The sequence below is a fragment of the Protopterus annectens genome, chromosome 10.part0, assembly GCF_019279795.1.
Source record: "Protopterus annectens isolate FY-2018-M chromosome 10.part0, PAN1.0, whole genome shotgun sequence".
Lineage (NCBI taxonomy): Eukaryota > Metazoa > Chordata > Ceratodontiformes > Protopteridae > Protopterus > Protopterus annectens.
In genome coordinates, this window is record NC_056744.1 from 400,035,308 (window position 1) to 400,056,107 (window position 20,800).

Here is a 20,800-nt window from a genome sequence, read left to right on the forward strand (position 1 = left end):
GGAAAATAAGGATTTACAGGGATTTATTGCATTCAGCTGAACAAGTTGGAAAACATACTTTGCAATGTGGTTTTGATTCCTTGGAGTCCTCTTGCAGGGCTGCTGTTACTGGGTCTGTGCTTAGAAGGCATGCTTGGCTAATGGAACAATCTCTGCCTGATCATGTTAAAGCAAAATTGTTGGATGCTCCTTTGCAGCAGGACCGTCTGTTTGGCAATAAGGCTGAAGAAGTTCTAAAAAAGATGGAAGATAAAGCTAAATCTATGCAAACTGTGAAAGATTTCTTACAAGTACAACCTCCAAGATTTAGTAGGCACTGGCCTACTAAGAACTGGTCCTTTCCAGTTCCTTCCAGACCACTCAAGCCAAACACAGACATTCCAAAAGCGCCAGGTTTCAGTCCCAAGGGACTTTCAGAACTAAGCAATGGGGTGCCTCTGGTTCCAAATCTGGAAACAACAGGACACCTCCCTATGGTAAACAGTCTCAATGACTTTCCTTTACAATTACCAAGCACTTACCTCTTAGCCACCCCTTTGGGGGGAAAACTGGCTCTTCATGCAAAAAACTCGCAACTTATAACCCAGGACAAATGGGTTTTAAATATAGTGTTCCAGGGACACAAATTTCATTTCCACACGTTGCCAACTCCAAACAGATGGCCAGACCTGCCCCCAAATCAGTGGGCAGAGGCTCAGAAAAAAGTACTTTCCCTCCTAAACATGGGGGCAATTCAACTAGTACCAGAGGAGGAAAAGGGACAAGGTTTCTATTCCAGACTTTTCCTGGTACCCAGAAAAGACAAATCATGGTGTCCAATTCTGGACCTGTCTACTCTAAACACCTTTCTGGACATTCCAAAATTTAAGATGCTGACTCTTCACCAGTTACTTCCTATGCTAGGCAAAGATGCCTGGTTGGCAACTCCTGATTTAAAAGAGGCTTACCTGCATATTCCAATCAGGGAATCTTGCAGAAGATACCTCCGCTTCAAAGCAGGCTACATGCATTATAAGTTCTCTGCACTGCCCTTTGGCTTATCTACTGCGCCCGGGGTATTTGCAAAATGCCTGGCTCCAGTAATTGCATTTTGCAGACAAAGAAATATTCAAATATATCCATACCTGGATGATTGTCTAATTCAGGTAGAAAACAAGGACATTCTTCTAAAACTTCTGGCGTTTGTAAAAAGAATTCTGACTTGTCTAGGGTACACCATAAACGAAAAGAAATCACAACTGGTACCCTCTCAAAAAATTATTTTCCTGGGTGCAAGTTTGAATACAACTGCCCAGATGGCTTTCCTTATGCCAGAAAAGCAAATTAATTTGGTGACTTCCTTCAAACAGGTGGCCACAGAAACCCTGCTATCTGAAAGACAAATACTGCAAGCCTTGGGGTTCATGGCCTCCTGCATTCTTCTAATTCCATATGCAAGACTACATATGAGGAAACTTCAGTGGTACTTAAAAAGTTTATGGAGTCAACATTGTCACAGCCTGGAAACAATGATTCCTATCATATCTTGCCTGCAACTAGAGTTCCTATGGTGGGCAGAAGCCTGCCACCAAACCAAGGGACTGCCATTCACACCACTCCCTGCCACCCAAACCCTAACTACAGATGCATCAGACTATGCCTGGGGGGGCTCATCTGGCAGGGAAGTGCATTCAGGGCAAATGGAGCCCAAATCAAATGCACCTTCATATCAATCAAAAAGAAATGCTAGCTGTACAGAATGCACTGACAGCCTTCAAAGACTACCTACATCCAGGCCAACTAATGGTAAAGACGGACAACCCCACAGTTATGTGGTACATAAACAAGCAGGGGGGTATACATTCCTACCCCCTCTGCAGACTAGCCATCGCATTGTGGAACATGGCCTTGAGCTATCAAGTACAACTACAAGCTCAATTCCTGCCAGGAAAGATGAATATTTTGGCAGACGAACTAAGCAGAAATCTCATGGACCCACACGAATAGAAACTAGAACCACGGATTTTCAACATGTTGACACGCAAATGGGGGAGCCCAGACATAGATCTTTTTGCCTCACCCCAGAACTACCAGTTGGACAAATTTTGCACAAGAACTCCTCACAAAAAAGCATGAAAAGTGGATGCTCTGTCCTTCAGCTATGCCTTTCCACCACTGCCTCTGCTCTCCAAAGTTCTATTAAAAGTCAAACAGGACAAACCAAAAATGATTTTGATTGCTCCAGACTGGCCTCGCCAACACTGGTACCCACTCCTACGCAGTCTGTCACAAATTTCTCCATGGCAACTGCCTCAGACACCTTCCTTACTGGCTCAGCAGAACAACCAAATTCTGCACCCTCAGCTCCAAACATTGAATCTTGCAGCTTAGCTAATCACTTAAATTCCCCCTTAGCATCCTCAGTAAACCTGTGATGGATGTCATTTTGGAGGTGAGAAGATCTAGTACTAGAAAATCATATGCTGACAAATGGAAAAGATTCTACGCCTGGAATCAATCTCAAAGGATGAACACAGCAATGCCCAATTTACCTCAGATTTTGCAATACTTAACTGAGATGCTTCACAAGGGCCTGTCCTTTTCTTCCATAAAATTCCATGCCACAGCCATTTCAGCTCATTACAACACAGAACCACCCCTCTTCTCTCATCCTCTGCTAAAGCAGTATCTCAGAGGGGCCAAAAACTTGACGCCACCCAGGATAACTCCAACCCCTGCCTGGGACCTTAACTTTATATTGGAAAAACTCACTCTTCCTCCTTTCGAGCCAGCTGCTACTGCAGACTTAAAATTCCTTTCCTGGAAAACAGCCTTCCTTTTAGCAATCACTTCAGCTAGCAGGATTTCTGAATTACAGGCCCTTATGGCAATGGAGCCTTTCATCATCTTTCATGCGGACAGGGTTTCACTCAGGACCAACCCATCCTTCATGCCCAAGGTGGTATCCAGTGTGGCTCTTAATCAGTCCATTCATTTGCCAACTTTCTTTCCCAATCCACAGAACAAGGGGGAGTGAATTCTGCATTCATTGGATGTACACAGACAACTTAGATTTTACTTGGACAGGACTAAATCTCGAAGAAAATCTGAACAACTGCTGGTAGCATTTGCTGCAGGGGCAGATGGAAAGGCTATTTCAAAGCAAACCATTTCAAAATGGATAAGCCATTGTATTCATTTCTGCTATAAGCACCATGGAAAACCTATCTCCCAGGGGATCAGATCCCATTCTACCAGGGCTGCATCTACTTCTACAGTCTTTCTCAGAGGTGTTCCTACCAGGGATATTCTAGAAGCTGATACCTGGAGTTCAGTTCATACTTTCACCAAGCACTATCATTTACCAATTTTCTCTAAATCCAGAGCTGGCTTTGCCACTGCTGTTTTGCAGGGCCTTATAGCTGGTCCTAATGCTGTATAAATCCATCCTCCCAACCATAGCTTTGGGAATCTACCCAAATGTAATGACTGTAATAGTGAAACACGAAGAACATAGTACAGTTGTGTACACTTACCATAAATGTAGATGTTCAAATGTATTCACTGTTGGAGTCCTGGTTACCCTCCCTCCAGCCCCCTGTTTTTTTCTCTTTCTATGTCTCTCCTTTCTTTTACGACACTTAAAAGCCTTTTTGGTGTATTTGCTTTTGTTTGGAGATATATATATTTTTGTGTTTTAAATTACTTATATATTTTGCTCCCCATTTGGGGGGCACCTGACATCTGGGGCAAGAAAAACTGATGTAATGGAGTCGGCTGCATGTTTTATACCCCTGATGACCTGACGTCATGGAAGAAGGGACAGCAACCAACGCAGGACCCAAGACTTTGTTAATCAGGCTGACTGAGGGCAACCTGCTAGCAGATTACCCAAATGTAATGACTGCAACAGTGAATACACTCGAACATCTACATTTATGGTAAGTGTACACAGCTGTACTTTCCGAGAATTTGCTGTTCTAAACTTTAAATGCTGTCTTCTCACTGTTAAGCGAGTCGATGTTATAGTGAGACAATGTTATAAAGGGGAACCGTATGTGTATATATACATACTCACTTATATATACACATAGTCACACATATGAATGTACAAGTACAGATTACATAAAAGTTTTTCTGTCAAGTCATCCATATTCAGCGTCTGGTATTGTAGCTCATCAGGGTTTACTGTAGCTATTTTCATTGGTATAAGTAGGCTATTTTGACAGCAGTAGAAGGTAATTCAGGCCCAAAATATGGATAGATACAGTACTTTGTGATCTCATTCTCAGAGTGTGAAACTGAAATAAGATGCGGGTGAGCCTCAGGAATGGATATAAACATACTGTGGTTCAGTAACTTTATGAATTTTGTTGCACATTCCCATTTATAGGGGCACACTACAGTAGTACACAGCCATCACATGAATAGAACACTGCATTTTTTTCCTATATGCCTCTTTCAATGAACCAAGATACCCACTCTGATTATTTGGACCTAATTGAGTCAATCAAATTATAGCCAAACACTCTAGTCATGGGTGGTTTGAACTATCCCTGTATTGACTGGGAAACTTACATGAGTACCAACATAGTTGCGTAAAGGTTCCTGGACTTTGTTAACACTAATGCCTTGGGACAAGTAGTATGCAGCTCCACAAGGGGCTCAAATATTCTCGACCAGATCCTTACCAACATGGGTAACCATTTCAGCACCACAAGTATAGGACCGTCACTGGTTAAATCTGATCACAAATCAGTCACATTTGAAGTAGCTATAACACCTGAACCCCTTTTAGGTGAAATCAAGCTAAAAAAATTCACCAAAGCTAATTATACCCTCCTAAAGGATGGCATAAATAACTTCCAAGCTCCTTTTCCCACAGATGACATTGACAACTATACTAAGGTATGCACAAATGCCCTGTACAAACACTTATACAAATGTTTTGACACAGCTGTACCTGATAGGATCAAAACAAGATCCTCAAGAAAAAACAAGCCTCCCTGGTGGACATCTAGCATTAATAAGTTATACAACAAAAGAAAGAAGTTGCTGTCCAAGAATAAAAAAAGAGAAGTCCCAGCACTGGAAGAACAGCCTGCTCTGCTTGAACAAACAAATAAGACAACTTGTAAAATCCTCTAAGGGCAATTTAAAAAAAAAAATTGCAACCATACCCAAGTTTAACCAAGTTATTCTACAGCTATATCCGTAACCTAAAAGGTAGGATCCAGACGTGTGCTGAACTAGCAATGGATGGCATCACACACACCGATCCTGTGGAAGCAGCTAACCTATTAGCTGAGAGGTTTGAAGAAAATTTAACCCCCATCCCCTCCTAACATTCCACAAAGCATTCCCTCTACATCACCCCACCTTTCATCTGCAAAGAGCAAGTCATTAATGCTCTCTCTAGCACCAAAAACACAGCCTCTGTGGGACCAGATGGTATCCCAGGTTGCGTTTTAAGTGGTCTAAAACATGAGTTAGCAACTCCATTAGGCACTTTGTTCAACCACAGCCTGATTACTTGTTTTGTCACTGCTGAATGGAAAACATCAACCATCATCCCCCTTCATAAAGGAGGTACAGCAACAGACCCTGGGAACAAGAGACCCATAAGCTTAACCAGACATCTGATGTTGTTAATCTTCTTTCCATTCATCACTGATGGTTTCGGTTCCAAGCCCTTGGAACCGAGTCTACCTTTTTACCAAGCTCACGCCAGCCAAAAAAACTCTCAAGCTAAGTCTCTACCCAGAATGCCGTTCTCCCTGTTACCTCAGATCTCGTTTGCCGCGTAGCCGTAAAGCTGCGTTTCAGCCAAGCTCTCAGCTAAGTGAAACTTTTTTGATATTTGTGTGAAAAATTTTGGATATCTTCATATTTTATTAAGTGATAAGTTTTTCTAGTGTCTTTTCTTCTGTCTGACCTTGGTTTTTCCTCTATACCAGTAGTTACCGTTGGTACACTTTCAAGTACCATGGTTGATATGACCTTCCTCCCTTACCCTTGTGGTATTTCTTCAATACCATAGTTGTTATTGTTTAACCTATTGGCTGTCTTTTATTCAGGTGTTTCCTTTCTTTTCTCTATCATACCAGTGTATTGTTATATTTGTGACTTTTTTGAACGAAGTTGACTTTGATTATAGTTGGATTATACAGTTGGCCTGTGGTGTTTTTTTCTCTATCAAGATGTCAGATAAGAAGGGTACTTCAGGTTTTAAGCATTGTACTTCATGTAAGGGCAAGTTACCTAACAGTGATTCTTCTTATGATGACTGTGTATACTGTTTGGGAGTGTCTCACCTTTCGGTGCAACCTCCATGTGACATTTGTCAGAGTTTCAGTCAACGCACTCTTAATGAGCACAAAAATAAACTCATTCTGAAAGGGTTACTCAAGTCTCCCTTCTCAGAGGCCATTTCTGTGATGGAAGTCTCAGCCCCTCCTTCTAAGGACAAAAAGAGATCCCACTCTGTTCCTTCTTCACCATCGGGTGATCAGAGCAAGCCTGGGAAATCAAAGGTCCCAAAGTTATCTTCGGAGCATAAATCAGCCTCCTCGACTCTGTCTTCTTCTGCTCCAACCATCTCAAAACCATCGATACTGGCACCCGTTTCGGCACTGGTCCTGCCTCCGGCACCGATCACAGACCTTACTACGCCTATTTCGACTTTGCCACCTGTGGCCACTTCGGCTCAGGGCACACCTTTGACTATGTCATTAGTTTCCATTTTGGAACCGACTGTTTCAGCTCCGAGTGCCACCGACCTGACTGGATTTGACCCGTTTACTTCCGGTCTCGAAACTAGAGACTTCAATGCCAGCAGACCTTGCACCACAGACCCGATACTCCCCCTCCGTAGATCCATTTCTAGGCCAAGCGTATAGCCCCTTCATCGAATGTCCTGACTCCCCATCCAGAATATCCACTAGATCCACCAGGAGCCTTTCTGAACATAACGTGGTGCGTTTTGTAGACCAGCTGTTTTTAGCCAGGGGGATTCCTTCACTGTCTAAGACCCATCCACCTGCAGGACTTGAGTTGCCTTATCCATGGACTTCATCTTACACTCCTCCTTCGACCATGTCGGTTCTGAAGCCTTCTGCTCCAACATCTTTCTTGGAACCCATCACCTTGGCGCCTACAGTGCATCTCATGCTTGCTCCGAGTTTGTCCCTTTGGTCTTTGTTTCCCACTGAACTGGTCCTTCCTCAATCTGGGGATTGGGGGATGGGTGTGTCGGCCTGGGGTACGGAGCCACCTCTTTCCTCGGTACCAGTTGCTGCTTCCGCGCCGATCCTGCTTGAGGCTCCATCCGTGGGAGCAGGTTCGTCGGAGTGGGGTGTGACCCCAGTCCTGAGGTTGTCTTTCTCAGTTCCAGGCTCCCATCCCTCTTTGGGCGGGCCTGCCTTCCACGCAATGGAGAGGGCTCTTGCTTCTGGTGGCACTCCTTCAATGTCGGAACCCCAGTTTTCACCCCTGAGCTACAGCTGTCACAGACCACCACCCCCCCCCCCCGGGACACCAGGCAGAGACACCACAGGACACCCCTGTTCAGGGTACCCGCTCTTCCAAGTCCTCCTCAGAGACCCCCACTGAGGAGCCGCCTCGAAAGAAGATGTGCAAGAGGAAGCACATGCACTCACCTGAGGAGTCCTTAATGGAAGACATGGATTACGATGATGGTGAAAGGTTCCCCCCGGTCACCTCCTGATGATGTTTTCTTTGGAGACATCCTGGAAATGTTAAAGCAGAGAGCTGACTGGAAGCCCTCCAACCCTTCATCTGAGGAGTCCGTTTTCCTGCAGGCTTTTCGTGCCCAGCCTTCTACCTCTTGGGTGACCCCGCCTGCTAACGAGTTCATCCAGCTCGTTGTGCAGCATGCTTGGAAGAACCCTTATTCCATTGAGGCTATCCCATAGAGACCAGACAAAATTCATTCCCCTCCTGTGGAGAAGCCGCATTGGTTCAAAGGGTTACCAGTTGATGCTATGATGATGGTGGCGGCGGCCACGAAAAAGGACTTGACTGAGGAAGGTCCCACTGTCCACCCACCCAACAGGGAGTCCCGGGCAGTGGACAGACTTGGAAAGCTTGTTTTTGCATCAAGTACCTTTGCTGTATGGTCCCTGAGTTATTTGGCACATTTTACAAGGCTCCAAAGGGACTTGATCTCTGAACTCTCTGGGATGCTCGCAGGACAGTTGTCTGACGAAGTCAGGGACAAAGTGACCTTGTAGCTCACAACCCTTGAATCAATATCCAACTCTTCCATGAGGTTGGTGTCATATGCAACTGAAGGGGTGGCTAGAGCAGAGGGTTCAGGCATTGTTATAAGGCGTCATGCCTGAATGTGGATTTGTGACCTCGCGGACCCCTTCAAGTCTTCCTTTCTGAATGCTCCCATCAAAGCTTCATCCCTTTTTGGCTCCAAAGTGAAGGACATGCTAGCCAGGTGCGAGCAAGATGGAAAGACCCTGTTTGCCATAGGCCTTCGGTTTTCCAACCCTCAGCGTACCTTCTCCAGGAATCAGAGGAGTGGAAAGATGTGGCATAAGAAATCTCAGGGTCCATTCCGTGCCACACGTGGTGATGATACCTCCAGAGGCAGAGGGGGTAAAAATTATGGAAGACGCTTCTATAGAAGCAGAGGGGGTCCACCTAATCAGGGCTCCAGGGATTCCTTCTCTGGACAGCCTTATCAGCATTCATGAGGAGAAGCCCGATTGCTTACCTCTGGAAGCAGTCGGGGGTCGTTTCTCTCTGCACAAAGCTGCCTGGCAATCCATCACCACCGATTGTTGGGTGCAGAGCATTATCACCAGAGGTCACACCATCCCCCTTTCTTGTTAGCTAAATTTCCCAAGAAAACTTCCCGATGTTCCACCCAGTCAAAGGGAAGAAGCAGCTTCAGAGATTATAAAGCTGTCTCAAAAAAAAGTAATCCAATCAGTCCCACCAGACCAGCGTGGATCCAGATTTTGCTCGAGATTCTTTTTGGTGCTAAAAAAGACAGGGGACTGGAGATCCATTTTGGATCTCAGCAGCTTAAACAAGTCTGTCACCCAAACCAAATTCCGGATGGTCACGGTTCAGTCCATTCTCCCCTTTTTAAGAGAAGGCGATTGGATGTGCTCTATAGATCTCTGGGATGCATATTACCACATCAAGATGGACAAACGCTCTAGGAGTCTGCTTCGCTTCCGGCTAGGAGCCAGTCATTATCAGTTCTGTGCTATGCCTTTTGGTCTCTCTACAGCCCCAAGAGTGTTCACGAAATGCATGGCAGTGGTAACAGCTCACTTGGGACTAAAAGGATTCCGGGTGTTTCCATATCTGGACGACTGGCTCCTTACCACCCCCACTGAGCATCTTTTGCTAACAGCACTACATTATACTCTCTCTCTCTCTCTGGCAAAATTGTTGGGAGAAATCAAACCTTGTCCCTACACAACAAATAGAGTTCATTGGAGCAGTGTTCAATACACAGTCCTGTCTGGTATCACTCCCAATTCACAGACTCCATTGACTGAGGCTTCAACTCTGGGTGGTACTCTCACAAACAAAAGTTTCTGCAAGGGAAGTTCTTCAGGCCCTAGGTTCTATGGCAGTGTCAATCCCAATAGTGCCAATAGCAAAGCTACACATGCAGATTCTGCAATGGGTCCTTCTATGTCAATGGCTCCCAAACTATCACCCTCTCAGTTACCAGATTCGAATAACCAACTCCTGCAAACAGGACGTGCTTTGGTGGCTGAGGCCAGACATAGAACTTTGGAGTCGTCCATTTCAATCTCCTCAGCCCACAGCCATTGTGACCACAGATGCTTCCCTGATAAGGTGGGTGGGACGATTGAAAGGGAAAGACTGTCCAAGGCACATGGTCCACCTCAGAGGCCCACCTGCATATCAATGTTCTGGAACTGAGAGGTGTGCTGTTAGTGTTGCAGGCCTACCGTTCAGCTCTCCCTTCCAGGACAATTGCAGTTCAATCAGACAATATGTCAGTGGTTTGATATATCAACAAGCAAAGAGGAACCAAGTCCTATCCCCTATGTCGAGAAGCCATGAGAATTTGGCAGTGGGTGATAGCTTCCAACTGCTTTCTAATAGCAACGCATATCCCAGGGAGCTCCAATGTGATTGCGGACAAGCTGAACAGATGCATCCTCATGCCTCATGAGTGGTTCTCACCCCCTAGGTGGCGTCAGCAATCTTCAGCCACTGGGGCCAGCCCTGCTGCGATCTTTTTGCCTCCCCATCAAACACCAAGTGCAGCAGCTGTTTCGTCCTACTTCCCCTGGAAGGGGAGTCACCAAGGACGCTCTGATCCACGATTGGCCCACGCGACTTATTTACGCTGATCCTCCCATCCCTCTGATCCTACAATTTCTAAAGAAAGCTCTTCAGTTGAGATGCAAGATGATCCTCATAGCCCCATTCTGGCCTCTACAAGTTTTCTCCTTCCTTTGGCCTCACCTAGTATACCTGCCGTGGATTCTGGACCCTGTACCAGATCTGATTACTCACCCCCAAGGGTTGAGTCACCCAAATCTGTCCAGTCTCAAGCTGACAGCTTGGTTTCTCCACTTCCACTAGTAGCCAGGCAGACTACTTACAGGAGACTTGTGCCTGCCCTACAGAGCAATCTTGTATCCAAACCTAACAGAAATGCTGCATATCCCCAGGTCAAATGGGACAAGGGTCACCCGCTCCAGGGACCTTAAAAAATTCCGAATGTTCCACCCAGTCACAGGGAGCAAGCAGCCTCAGAGATTCAAAGGTTGCTGGAAAAAAGAGTCATCCTACCAGTCCCAGCAGACCAAAGAGGATCCGGAACTTACTCAAGGTTCTTTTTAGTTCCAAAGAAAGTGGGACTGGAGGCCCATTTTGGATCTCAGCAGACTAAACAAGTCAGTAAGAAAGACAAAATTCCGGATGGTCACGCTACGGTCAATACTTCCCTTTTTAGGGAAAGACAATTGAATGTGCTCGATAGATCTCCAGGATGCGTACTACCACATAAAAATGGATAGGCCATCTAGCGATCATCTGCGCCTCCAGCTGGGAGACAGTCATTATCAATTTCGCGCTCTACCCTTTTGTCTCACTACAGCCCCCAGAGTGTTCACCAAATGCATGGCAGTAATCATGGCTCATCTGAGATGTTTGGGATTCCAGGTGTTTCCATACCTAGATGACTGACTCCTCACTGCCACCATCAGGCATCAACTCATACAAGCAAGGAACACAACTTTGAACCTCTGCAGTCATTCGCGGATTACTATAAATTCAGAAAAATCTGCTTTGTCGCCATCACAACATACCATTTTTATAGGAGCAGAGCTAAATACCATTACTCTGACCTTAAACCTTCCACCAGAAAGAGTTTGTGTTCTACGAAATCAGATTCTGGACCTGCTCCCGAGAGAAATCGCCCCTGTTTCAATGGTACTCAAACTGCTAGGGACAATGGCGGCAGCGATCATTGTGATTCCTTTGGGTCGGATACTGCAATGGCTCCTATTCATGCAATGTTCTTTTCAAGAACTCCCAATATCACACAAAATCCTGATAATGAATTCCTGCAAGATGGACCTTCAGTGGTGGCTGACATCTCACCAAGTAACTCTAGGTCACCCCTTTGTTCTACCAACTCCCATAGCCATGGTGACCATAGATGCTTCCCTAATAGGGTGGGGGGGCATTATCAGGGAAGAACAGCCCTAGGCACGTGGAACAGATATGAGGCTCACCTGCATATCAATGTTCTGGAGATGAGAGTGGTACTTATAGCATTGCAGTCCTTTCATGACTCTCTCCCTCTGAGAACTATTGCAATTCAGACAGATAATATGTCAGTGGTCTGGTACATAAACAAACAAGGAGGAACCAGATCTTATCCCCCTGTGTCGAGAGTTTCTGAGAGTATGGCAATGGGCAACTTCCACCCAGCTCTTTCTGATAGCAACGCACATTCAGGGGAGATCCAATGTCATAGCAAGCAAACTGAGCAGGGCAATTCTATTGCCTCGCGAGTGGTCCCTAAAAGAAGAAGTAGCAGAAAGGATATTCCACACATGGGGCCAGCGTTGCTGTGATCTCTTTGCAACTCCAGCAAACACAAAATGTGGCAGCTACTTTGCCCTAATCCCCCCTCCAAGGGATTCCCCAAGGGATGCACTTGTACACAATTGGCCTCTGGGTCTCCTTTTTTACCTTTCCTCCTTTCCCTGTGATACCAGAAGTTTTACAGAAAGCCAAGGCTCTGGGAAGGACCATCATTCCAATAGCCCCTTACTGGCCTTGTTAAATTTGCTTCCCCTTCCTCCAGCCTCATCTGTTGGAAGAACCTTGGATTCTGGACCCAGTGCCAGACATCCTGATTCATTCATCAGGGGCTCTCCACCGTTCACTTCAGTCCTTCAAACTGATGGCTTGGCTGCTTCAATTCCAAACATAGCCAGGATTCACAATCTATCAGCTGCGGCTCACATATTTTAACATCCTCTCATGTGTCATCTACCAGGAAGTTATATCTTAGTAAATGGAAAAGGTTTTCCATAAGGGCGCTTTAGAACAATATTGATCCATACCTGGCTTCAGTTTCATCCATTCTAGAGTTTTTGACTAAATTTTCAATGAAGGGGCAGCGGCAGTTCAATTGGCAGCAATTGCTAACTTTCATCTAGGTGACCAGGGGTCTAATATCATGTAACATAGACTCTCCAAAGCTTTTCCCAAGGGTACTGTTCATTTGAGACCACCCATCAAAGCTCCAGCTATGCCGTGGAACCTAAATTTTGTTCTTTCCCGTATAATTCTATCCCCCTTCAAACCAGCCGTATCTTGTGACTTGAAATATCTATCATGGAAAACCATATTTTTAATAGCTATTACTTCTACTCGGAGGGTTTGTGAGTTACAGGCCTTGCCCGTTAAACCCCCTTATTTGATTTTCTATAATGACAGAGTCTCACTTAGGACAAATCCTTCATTCTTACCTAAAGTTTTCTCAGAGACAGATCTCAACCAATCTGTTGAATTGCCTGTGCTTTTCCCTAAATACACTAATAAGATGGAACATATGCTTCACAAATTTGATGCTCACAGACAACTTCGATTCTATTTAGACAGGATCAAGCATTTCAGGAAAACACATCAGCTCTTTATCTCCTTTTCAGAGTCAAAAAAAGACTCTCTAGTGGCAAAAAACACTTTATCAAAATGGTTATCAGATTGTATATCCTTCACTAACAGTTCAGTGAATACTCCTTTACAACAGAGGATAAAGGTCCACTCTACTAGAGCTGTATCTGCTTCGTCAGCCTTTATGGCTAAATTACCATTAGATACTATTTGTGCAGCAGCTACTTGGTCAAGGCCTCATACCTTCATCACTCATTACAAAGTAGACAAGGCCTCCAGGGACAGGGCTTCCTTTGGTTCCACTGTCTTTAAAAACATTCTCCTGTGAGCCACCTGAGAAAGATGGTGCTTAGGATGCTACCCATCAGTAAGAATGAACGGTGAGATAGAACAACTTCATATAAAGAAGTTATGTACTCACCATAACGTTCCATGTGAGTTGTTCATCTCGCCTTCATTCTTACGTCCCACCCTCCAACCCCATCCAAGCTTCTTGATGACCAAGATTTCATCTTTGCCATGGTTTATTGCCTCTTATCCAGTTTCTATAGTAGCATATTAGTAGTTGTATGTAGCCTGTTGGCAGCAAACAAGATCTGAGGGAAGCACAAGGTGCATCATGGGATAGGGAGTTGGCCTCAAGCTGGTTGAAGACCTCGAGCTTTTGCATTTTGCCGAATCAGAGCCGAGGATCGGCTTCGTACCCATCAGTAAGAATGAAGGCGAGTTGAACAGCTCACATGGAACGTTATGGTGAGTACATAACTTCTTTTTTGTATTGGAATTATCCAGTATGTTCCAAGATTTACGAGTCATACTGTGATACCAGAACTGCATTGTGCGTACCAGACTTAACCAGTGTCATACTTTGTGAGTTTCAGGCAAGGAAAGCACTATTAAACTGAATGCTTTCTTTTCATTCTGTCCATTTCATGTTTAAGTGTTAGTCTTACTTGGAACAGGTTGAATATGAAAATAATTTTTGCATTAATAATGCTGGACAAGTCATTATAAATGGAATGCTGCCCTGACCAGCTGGACAACATTGTGCTCCATTCATGACATTATTGTACTCAACTTGGCTAGCAGATAAGAAGAGCATTCTCAAGTGTACGGTGTGTTCATTAGCTGCAGTAAATTTACTTATGAAAAACTTGACCACCATTATATTCCTTCATATCATTCACCTTTTATCTTACCCTTGGGTAGTTTCCCCAGTGACACGCTGCACTATACTTCAGGTCTCAGGCTACAGTTCACATTGTTACTGTCTTCAGAAATACCCATTTATCAGTGGGGCAGTTAGCTACAAATGAGTTTAAAGTTTTCAGGTGGTATTCTGATGGTTTCCATAGTATGAGCTCATGTTGATGTTGGTTTCAGGTGGATGTAAATTATCTGTGTGTTACTCATTTAGGCAGATCTTGCTTCTGAGGTAAAGAAGCAGCCTTTGAACTTTCATTTCCTTTCCTTTTTGGGCAAAAATTCCACAGCCTTATGCAGGGGGAAGTCCCCTGCACCCTGCGCACTTACATAGGCACACCATGGTTGCAGCACCTCAGGAAAATAGGCATTGTGCCTTCTACAACAGTCCTGTGTTTCAGTCAGATGTGCATTTGAATACAGCTGTCCTCCGCATAGGTTCATAGGTGTGTACTAGGCTAATGGCCCCAGAGCCTTTACAAGCCTAGCCCATAGAAGTGCCCTGGCATCATGCCGCCCAACGTTAGTTTCCCAGTGCCTCTATCAGTTAGAGCCACTGGAGTGATCCACGGGGTGAACCTTCTGTTACCCATCCACTCATCAAGATTTCTCTTGAAGAGGGACAGCAAGGTGCTCTGCTTGACATGTATGGGAAGTCTATTCCAGAGCATGGGTAGTCTCTGGGTGAGGAATCTGTCCCTCCATTATGTTCTGTTGACTGTGGTAATAAAGTTGAGGTCTCTGGAGCATGTGGTGCGGAGGGACTTGGATTTCTTTAGATGTAGCATTTCTAACAGAGCTGGGTCAGACATGGCTTTGTAAATCAAGCAGAGATCACCTCTAAGTTGGCGATATGAGACAGAAAATAGCTGCATTCTTTTGTGTCTGTCCATGTAGGACATGTGTTTAATGCCCAGGATCCTCTTCATGAGGTACTTCTGTGGCCTCTCCAGCTGTTGCAGGTGTCTAGTGAGGTACATGCCAAATGAGGCATTATACTCAATGATCAGTCTAATGAGGGAAGAGTAGAGACAGACAATGACCTCTTTCTTCCTGAATGCAAAACCCTTGGTAATGAGATGTGCCACATAGAAGGCCATAGTGGCAATGTGGTGGTCGAAGGAGAGGTTGCTGTCAACCTGCATCCCCAGATCTCTTCTAATGCCTTCAGTGTTCAGTGAGTTCCCATCGATGTGGTAATTAGTGGGAACTGAGTTTTTACCAAAGGGGATGACGACGCATTTTTTGGTGTTAAGCTTAAGGCCATGGTTTTGACACAAGTCATTGGTCTCAGTGAGGCCTTTCTGCAGGATGTCTGCGTCACTTCGGGAGTTAATAATAGCACTCAGCTTCCAGTTGTCTGCAAACTAGGTCAGCCAGAGTGACTTTGTGTTGTCCTGAACTTCTGAGAAGTTGATGCTGAACAGGAAAGGTCCCAGGACCGATCCCTGTGAGACTCCACTCATGACTGGTCGGCAGTCTGACTTGGAGTCCGCTACTTTCACACTGTGTGTTCTATCTGTGAGTCAGTTTGCAACCCACCTAGTGATATAGGGGTTGATGCCTAGTTTGGTGAGTTTATCAATAATTCCCGAGTGAGGAATGGTATCAAAGGCCTTCATCCACAGCCCTGGTGACTGACTTAAAGAAGTCAACCAGGTTGAGCAGGCATGATCTCCCTTTCACAAAGCCAAATTGCATGGGGTCTAGAGTTTGGAGATTTCCTATATCTTTGTTAATCAGGTCGATGATGATGTGCTCCATAGCTTTACATGTCAGACTCATCAGGCTAATGGGGTGATAATTACCAGGGTCTGTAGTCACTCCCCCTTTATGGAGAGGGCTGACTGTAGCAGTGCACCATTCAGTAGGGACAAAGCCTGAGGTGAGGCTGTGACTGAACAGGGCACACAGATGTGGTGCTAGTTCGCTTTGTATTTCATGTAGAACACAGCCAGGGATATTATCGGGTCCCATGGAAGCTGTATTCTTGGCCTTGAACAATGCAGCTTTAACCTGTGCTGCAGTAATGCTGGGTGCCTGGCATCCTTTTGGTATTGTGATTGGTTCTTTTGGGGGGGGGTGTAAAGTTGGCACTGAATCTGTCAGCAGTATGTTGGCAATATCTGTTGGCTCAGTATAGGAGGTACCATTGTGCAGTAACTCAGAGCAAATCTGGGTATTTGCCATGGAGGTTTTTGATATAACTATAGAAGGCTTTGTGGTTGTTTTTAGTGTCTGCCGCAATTCTGCCTTCATAGCTGGCTTTGGAGGATTTGATGACGGATCTCAACTTTTTGTTAAGGCTAATAAGGAAGTTTTTCAAGTCCTGGGACTTCACCTTTTTCTGCAACAGTTTCTTCCTTCTGTTGTAGAGTTTATTAATGGCAGGGAACCATGAGATTGGCTTCTTTTTTTTTGGAGGAGAACATCTTGGTTCCGTTGGGTATGGCTAGTTCCATGCATTTATATATATGTTTGTACAGTGCATTGGTGTATGATTTGGCAGTCATGCAGCTATTTTGCATTGGCATGGGTGCTGTGAAGTTAGCCACCTCTGTTTTAGGAGTCCAAAGTCAGCTTTGGAGAAGTTTATCAAGGTGGTTACCTTTGCAGGGATTGTGGGTGAGATGTGGATTTACATATTTAACTTCCATTTCAGGTTTCTGAATGTTATTAATATTCTCAGTAACCATTACAAAGTGTGTATGTTATGATACTTAAGTAATGTCTGACTTAGTTGTGTTTAGTAATGCCATCCTATAAAGGTATAATATGATGACCATATAGTTGATCATAGGTGTAATCCACCCTTTCTTTACTTCTTTTACAGGAATCCCAACCTTTGTTCTATTAAATACAACAGGATTGTCCCATCCTGGTCGAGTAGATCATCTTAATCTATTGAGTATTTCAGGGAACCTTCTTAAAAGCATTCCTGTAGATTACTATCCTGAGCGGAAACCATATGGGATCTGGAATGTGACAGAATTTATCCCACCACATGAAGCATTCTTCCTGAAAGTGACTGGCTATGACAAGAATGATTATCTCTTCCAAAGAGTTTCTGCTGTTTCATTCTCCAGCATTGTGCCAGGTAAGCGTTACTGACAATGTTTCACATGTAGCAAAGTGTTGCATAAGTCAAAACTGTGTGTGTGTGTGTGTGTGTGTGTGTGTGTGTGTGTGTGTGTGTGTGTATATATATATATATATATATATACACATGCGTGTGAGTGTGTATGTGCATGTGTGTACATGTATGTGTGTGAGTGAGTGTTTATCTGGTTTCTCTGCCATGTTTTTTCCCCTTGCATGTGGTGCTAACTGCTCATGTTTGACTGGAAGCATGGGTCCTGAATAGGATGACACTGAACAAACAATGTTTGTTCTCTCACCTAAGGAAGAGAATGTGGAGTTCCCTTTCTTTAGCCGTGAATTGAACCAGTGAACCTTTTGCTGTGAAGCGACAATGCTAACCGCTGCACCACTGCGCCATCAAGCCACTGCACTACTGCATCATATTACTGTTTCTTCCAATACTTCTCCGGATACCCTAAGAACAAGTCCCTAGGAAGACGAAGAGTAAGAGCAGCACTAGGACTCCTCCCAGGAATCTGTCACTAAAGATTCCAGTTTTGACCAGTTTCGATGACAAGGAAGGGTCCCCAAGATCTCCACCCAAAGATGTCTAATTTGGAGGCATCCTTGAGATCCTTAAGTAGAGGGGTGGTTGATCTACCGAGAACTCTCCCAAAGAGGGATCGGTATTCTTGTAGGCCTTTGGGTCAGGCTGATCTACCTTCTGGGTGACTCCACCCACTGATGAGCTCATTGACATGATCTGTAAGCAGGCATGGAAGGAACCAGACATAGCTGAGCCAGTCACCAAAAGACCAGACTGGATTTTGGCACCACCTGCAGGAAGAGAGCTTTGGAGGAAGGAAGTGCCCGTAGGTGCCATAGTCATGGAGGCAGCCACTAAGAAGGAACTCATGGAGTAGAGTTCTTCTGTCCCTCCCCCTAACAGGGAGTCAAGGGCATTGGAGAGATTTCGGAAGCATGTGCATGCTTCAGCAACCTTTGCACTCAGATCACTGAATTCTTTGGCATACTTACAGATGGATCTGATTAAGGGTCTTTCAGATTCCCTCTCTGGGACCAGTACTTCTGAGCCTCAGTCTTCTGTGGCCTCACAGTTGGCTGCACTACTACTGATCACTAACTCGTCCATTAGGATTTTCTCCCATACGGCTGAAGTTACCTCAAGGGTGGTGGATTCACACATTTCCATTATGAGGCATTTTGAGACTTTGTGGAGCCCTTCAAGTCCTCTTTCATCAGTGCACTTTTTGAAGAAAGCTCTTTGTTCAACCCTAAAGTAAAGGACACACTCTCCAGGTGCGAGCAAGATGGAAAGACCCTTTCTGCAGTGGGAGTACATTTTTCGACCCCTCAAAAGACCTTTTCCAGGAATCAACCAGGAGTTTGGAAAATGTGTTTCTGAAAGTCACAGGGTCCTTTCCAAGATCCCCATGGAGATAATCCCCCAGAAGCAGAGGGAGGAACTGGAATGGAAGGCAACAGAGGAGCCCTGCAGAACCACTGGTCCATAGATTACTTCTCCAACAGACCCTACCAGTGCTCCTGAAAGGAGGCCCGATTGTCCACCTCCGGAGGCAATTGGGGGTCATTTATCCTTGCACCAATGAGCCTGGCTAGACATTACAAAAGATACATGGGTGCAGAGGATTATTTCCAGAGGTTATATAATTCCTTTTTCCCTTCCACCTCCATCTCTATGCAAAATTCCCAATTTTCCACCCAATCAGAGGAAAGCAGTAACACTAGAAATACAAAAGCTGCTAGAAAAAAAGAGTCATCCAAGAGGTCCCACCACACCAGATAGAATCCAGAACTTTCTCAAGATTCTTTTTAGTGCCAAAGAAAACAAGCCTGGAGAATAATTTTGGATCTCAGCAGTTTGAACAAATTTGTTCAGCACACCAAGTTCTGGATGGTCACGGTTTAGTCCATTCTGCCATTTTTTGTGCAAGGCTGACTGGATGTGCTCGATAGTATGCATCCTGAAGGTATATCACATAAAAATGAACAGACAGTCCAGAAGGCTTTTATGCTTCTGGCTGGGAGCCAGTCATTACCATTTCAAAGCACTGCTCTTTGGCCTCACCACACTCCCCCCAGGGTGTTCACCAAATGCATGGCAGTAGTAGCAGCTCACTTGAGGCTGCAGGGATTCCGAGTGTTTCCATACTTGGACTACTGGCTCATTACTGACCCGACCAAGCATCTACTAATAAAAGTGAGAGATCGGGTACTTCAGACTTGCTTCCTTCTGAGGAGATCTGTAAACTACAACAAATCTCAGTTATAGCCATTTTAGTCTTTGGAATTCATAGGAGCAGTTTTCAACATAGTTTCATTGACAGCCTGTCTTACTCTCTCAAGAGTGCAGATCATCAGATTCCAGGTCAGCAAAATAATTCATAGTACCACAATCTCAGCCTGTTTGATGCATCAGGCACTGGGGTAAATGTCAGCTGCCATCATTTTAGTTTTTCTAGCAAGATTTCATATAAGAATTCAATTGATGTTAGCAACACAATGGTCAATCCTCTGTCAAAGCATGTCAACCCAAATAAGAATCACTTGGGTATGCAAAAGATACCTTTGGTGGTGGAGCCAATCAGATCAAATTCTACAAGGCCTCCCTTTTGTTTTCCCCTCAATCCAAGGCTGTAGTGACCATGGACACTTCCCAGATTGGATGGGGGTCACTTCTCCAGGGGAAGAAGGTCCAAGGCACTTGGTCTCCCGAAGAGGCCAATATGCATATCAATATCCTGGAAATGAGACCAGTGGTCTTAGTGTTGCAGGCTTTTCATCACTCTCTTCCTTTCGGAACATTTGCGATCCAGACGGCCACATGTTGGTCGTTTGCTACATCAGCAAACAAGGGGTAGTCAGGTCTTACCCCTTGTGTGATGAAAGGATATACTGCCAGCACAGCTATCTTAAATTTTGTAAATAATTATATGTCATTTGTGAATATCAACATTAATTTATATATGATGCTTGTGTTACAACTGTATTAGAACTGTATGTCATGTGTATATCAAACTGGTACGTGCGTTAAAAAAAGTATTTTATAAAGTGCTTGTGCTTAAGATGTAATCACAGTGTGCCCTGCTGGAAGAGAACATAAATGTACATACACTATTGTAGCTGTTTAAATGTATATTTATATTTTAACAGTGGAAATTGGAATACAGGAGGTTAACGTCAGAAAAATAGCTGAAATTAAATTACTCTATGACTATGCAATAAAAGATGGTATCTTTCAGTTTTCAGTGCAGCCAGACACAGAGTCTGTGCTGAAAAGCTTTCTGTATTGTCTTTGGAGTGAAGTAATTACTACATCTGAAAGTATGAAGGA

General features: G+C 44.6%; 1 protein-coding gene across 1 annotated transcript in view; it reads left to right on the top strand.

The window, feature by feature from the left end:
• The window catches only part of HMCN1 (hemicentin 1), a 5,606,893-nt gene that overhangs the window by 1,605,532 nt on the left and 3,980,561 nt on the right, over positions 1–20,800 (top strand). Inside the window, exon 8 of the mRNA XM_044085314.1 lies at positions 17,177–17,440. Within this exon, the coding sequence (XP_043941249.1) occupies positions 17,177–17,440 (264 nt within the window). The remainder of the gene's footprint in view (positions 1–17,176; positions 17,441–20,800) is intronic.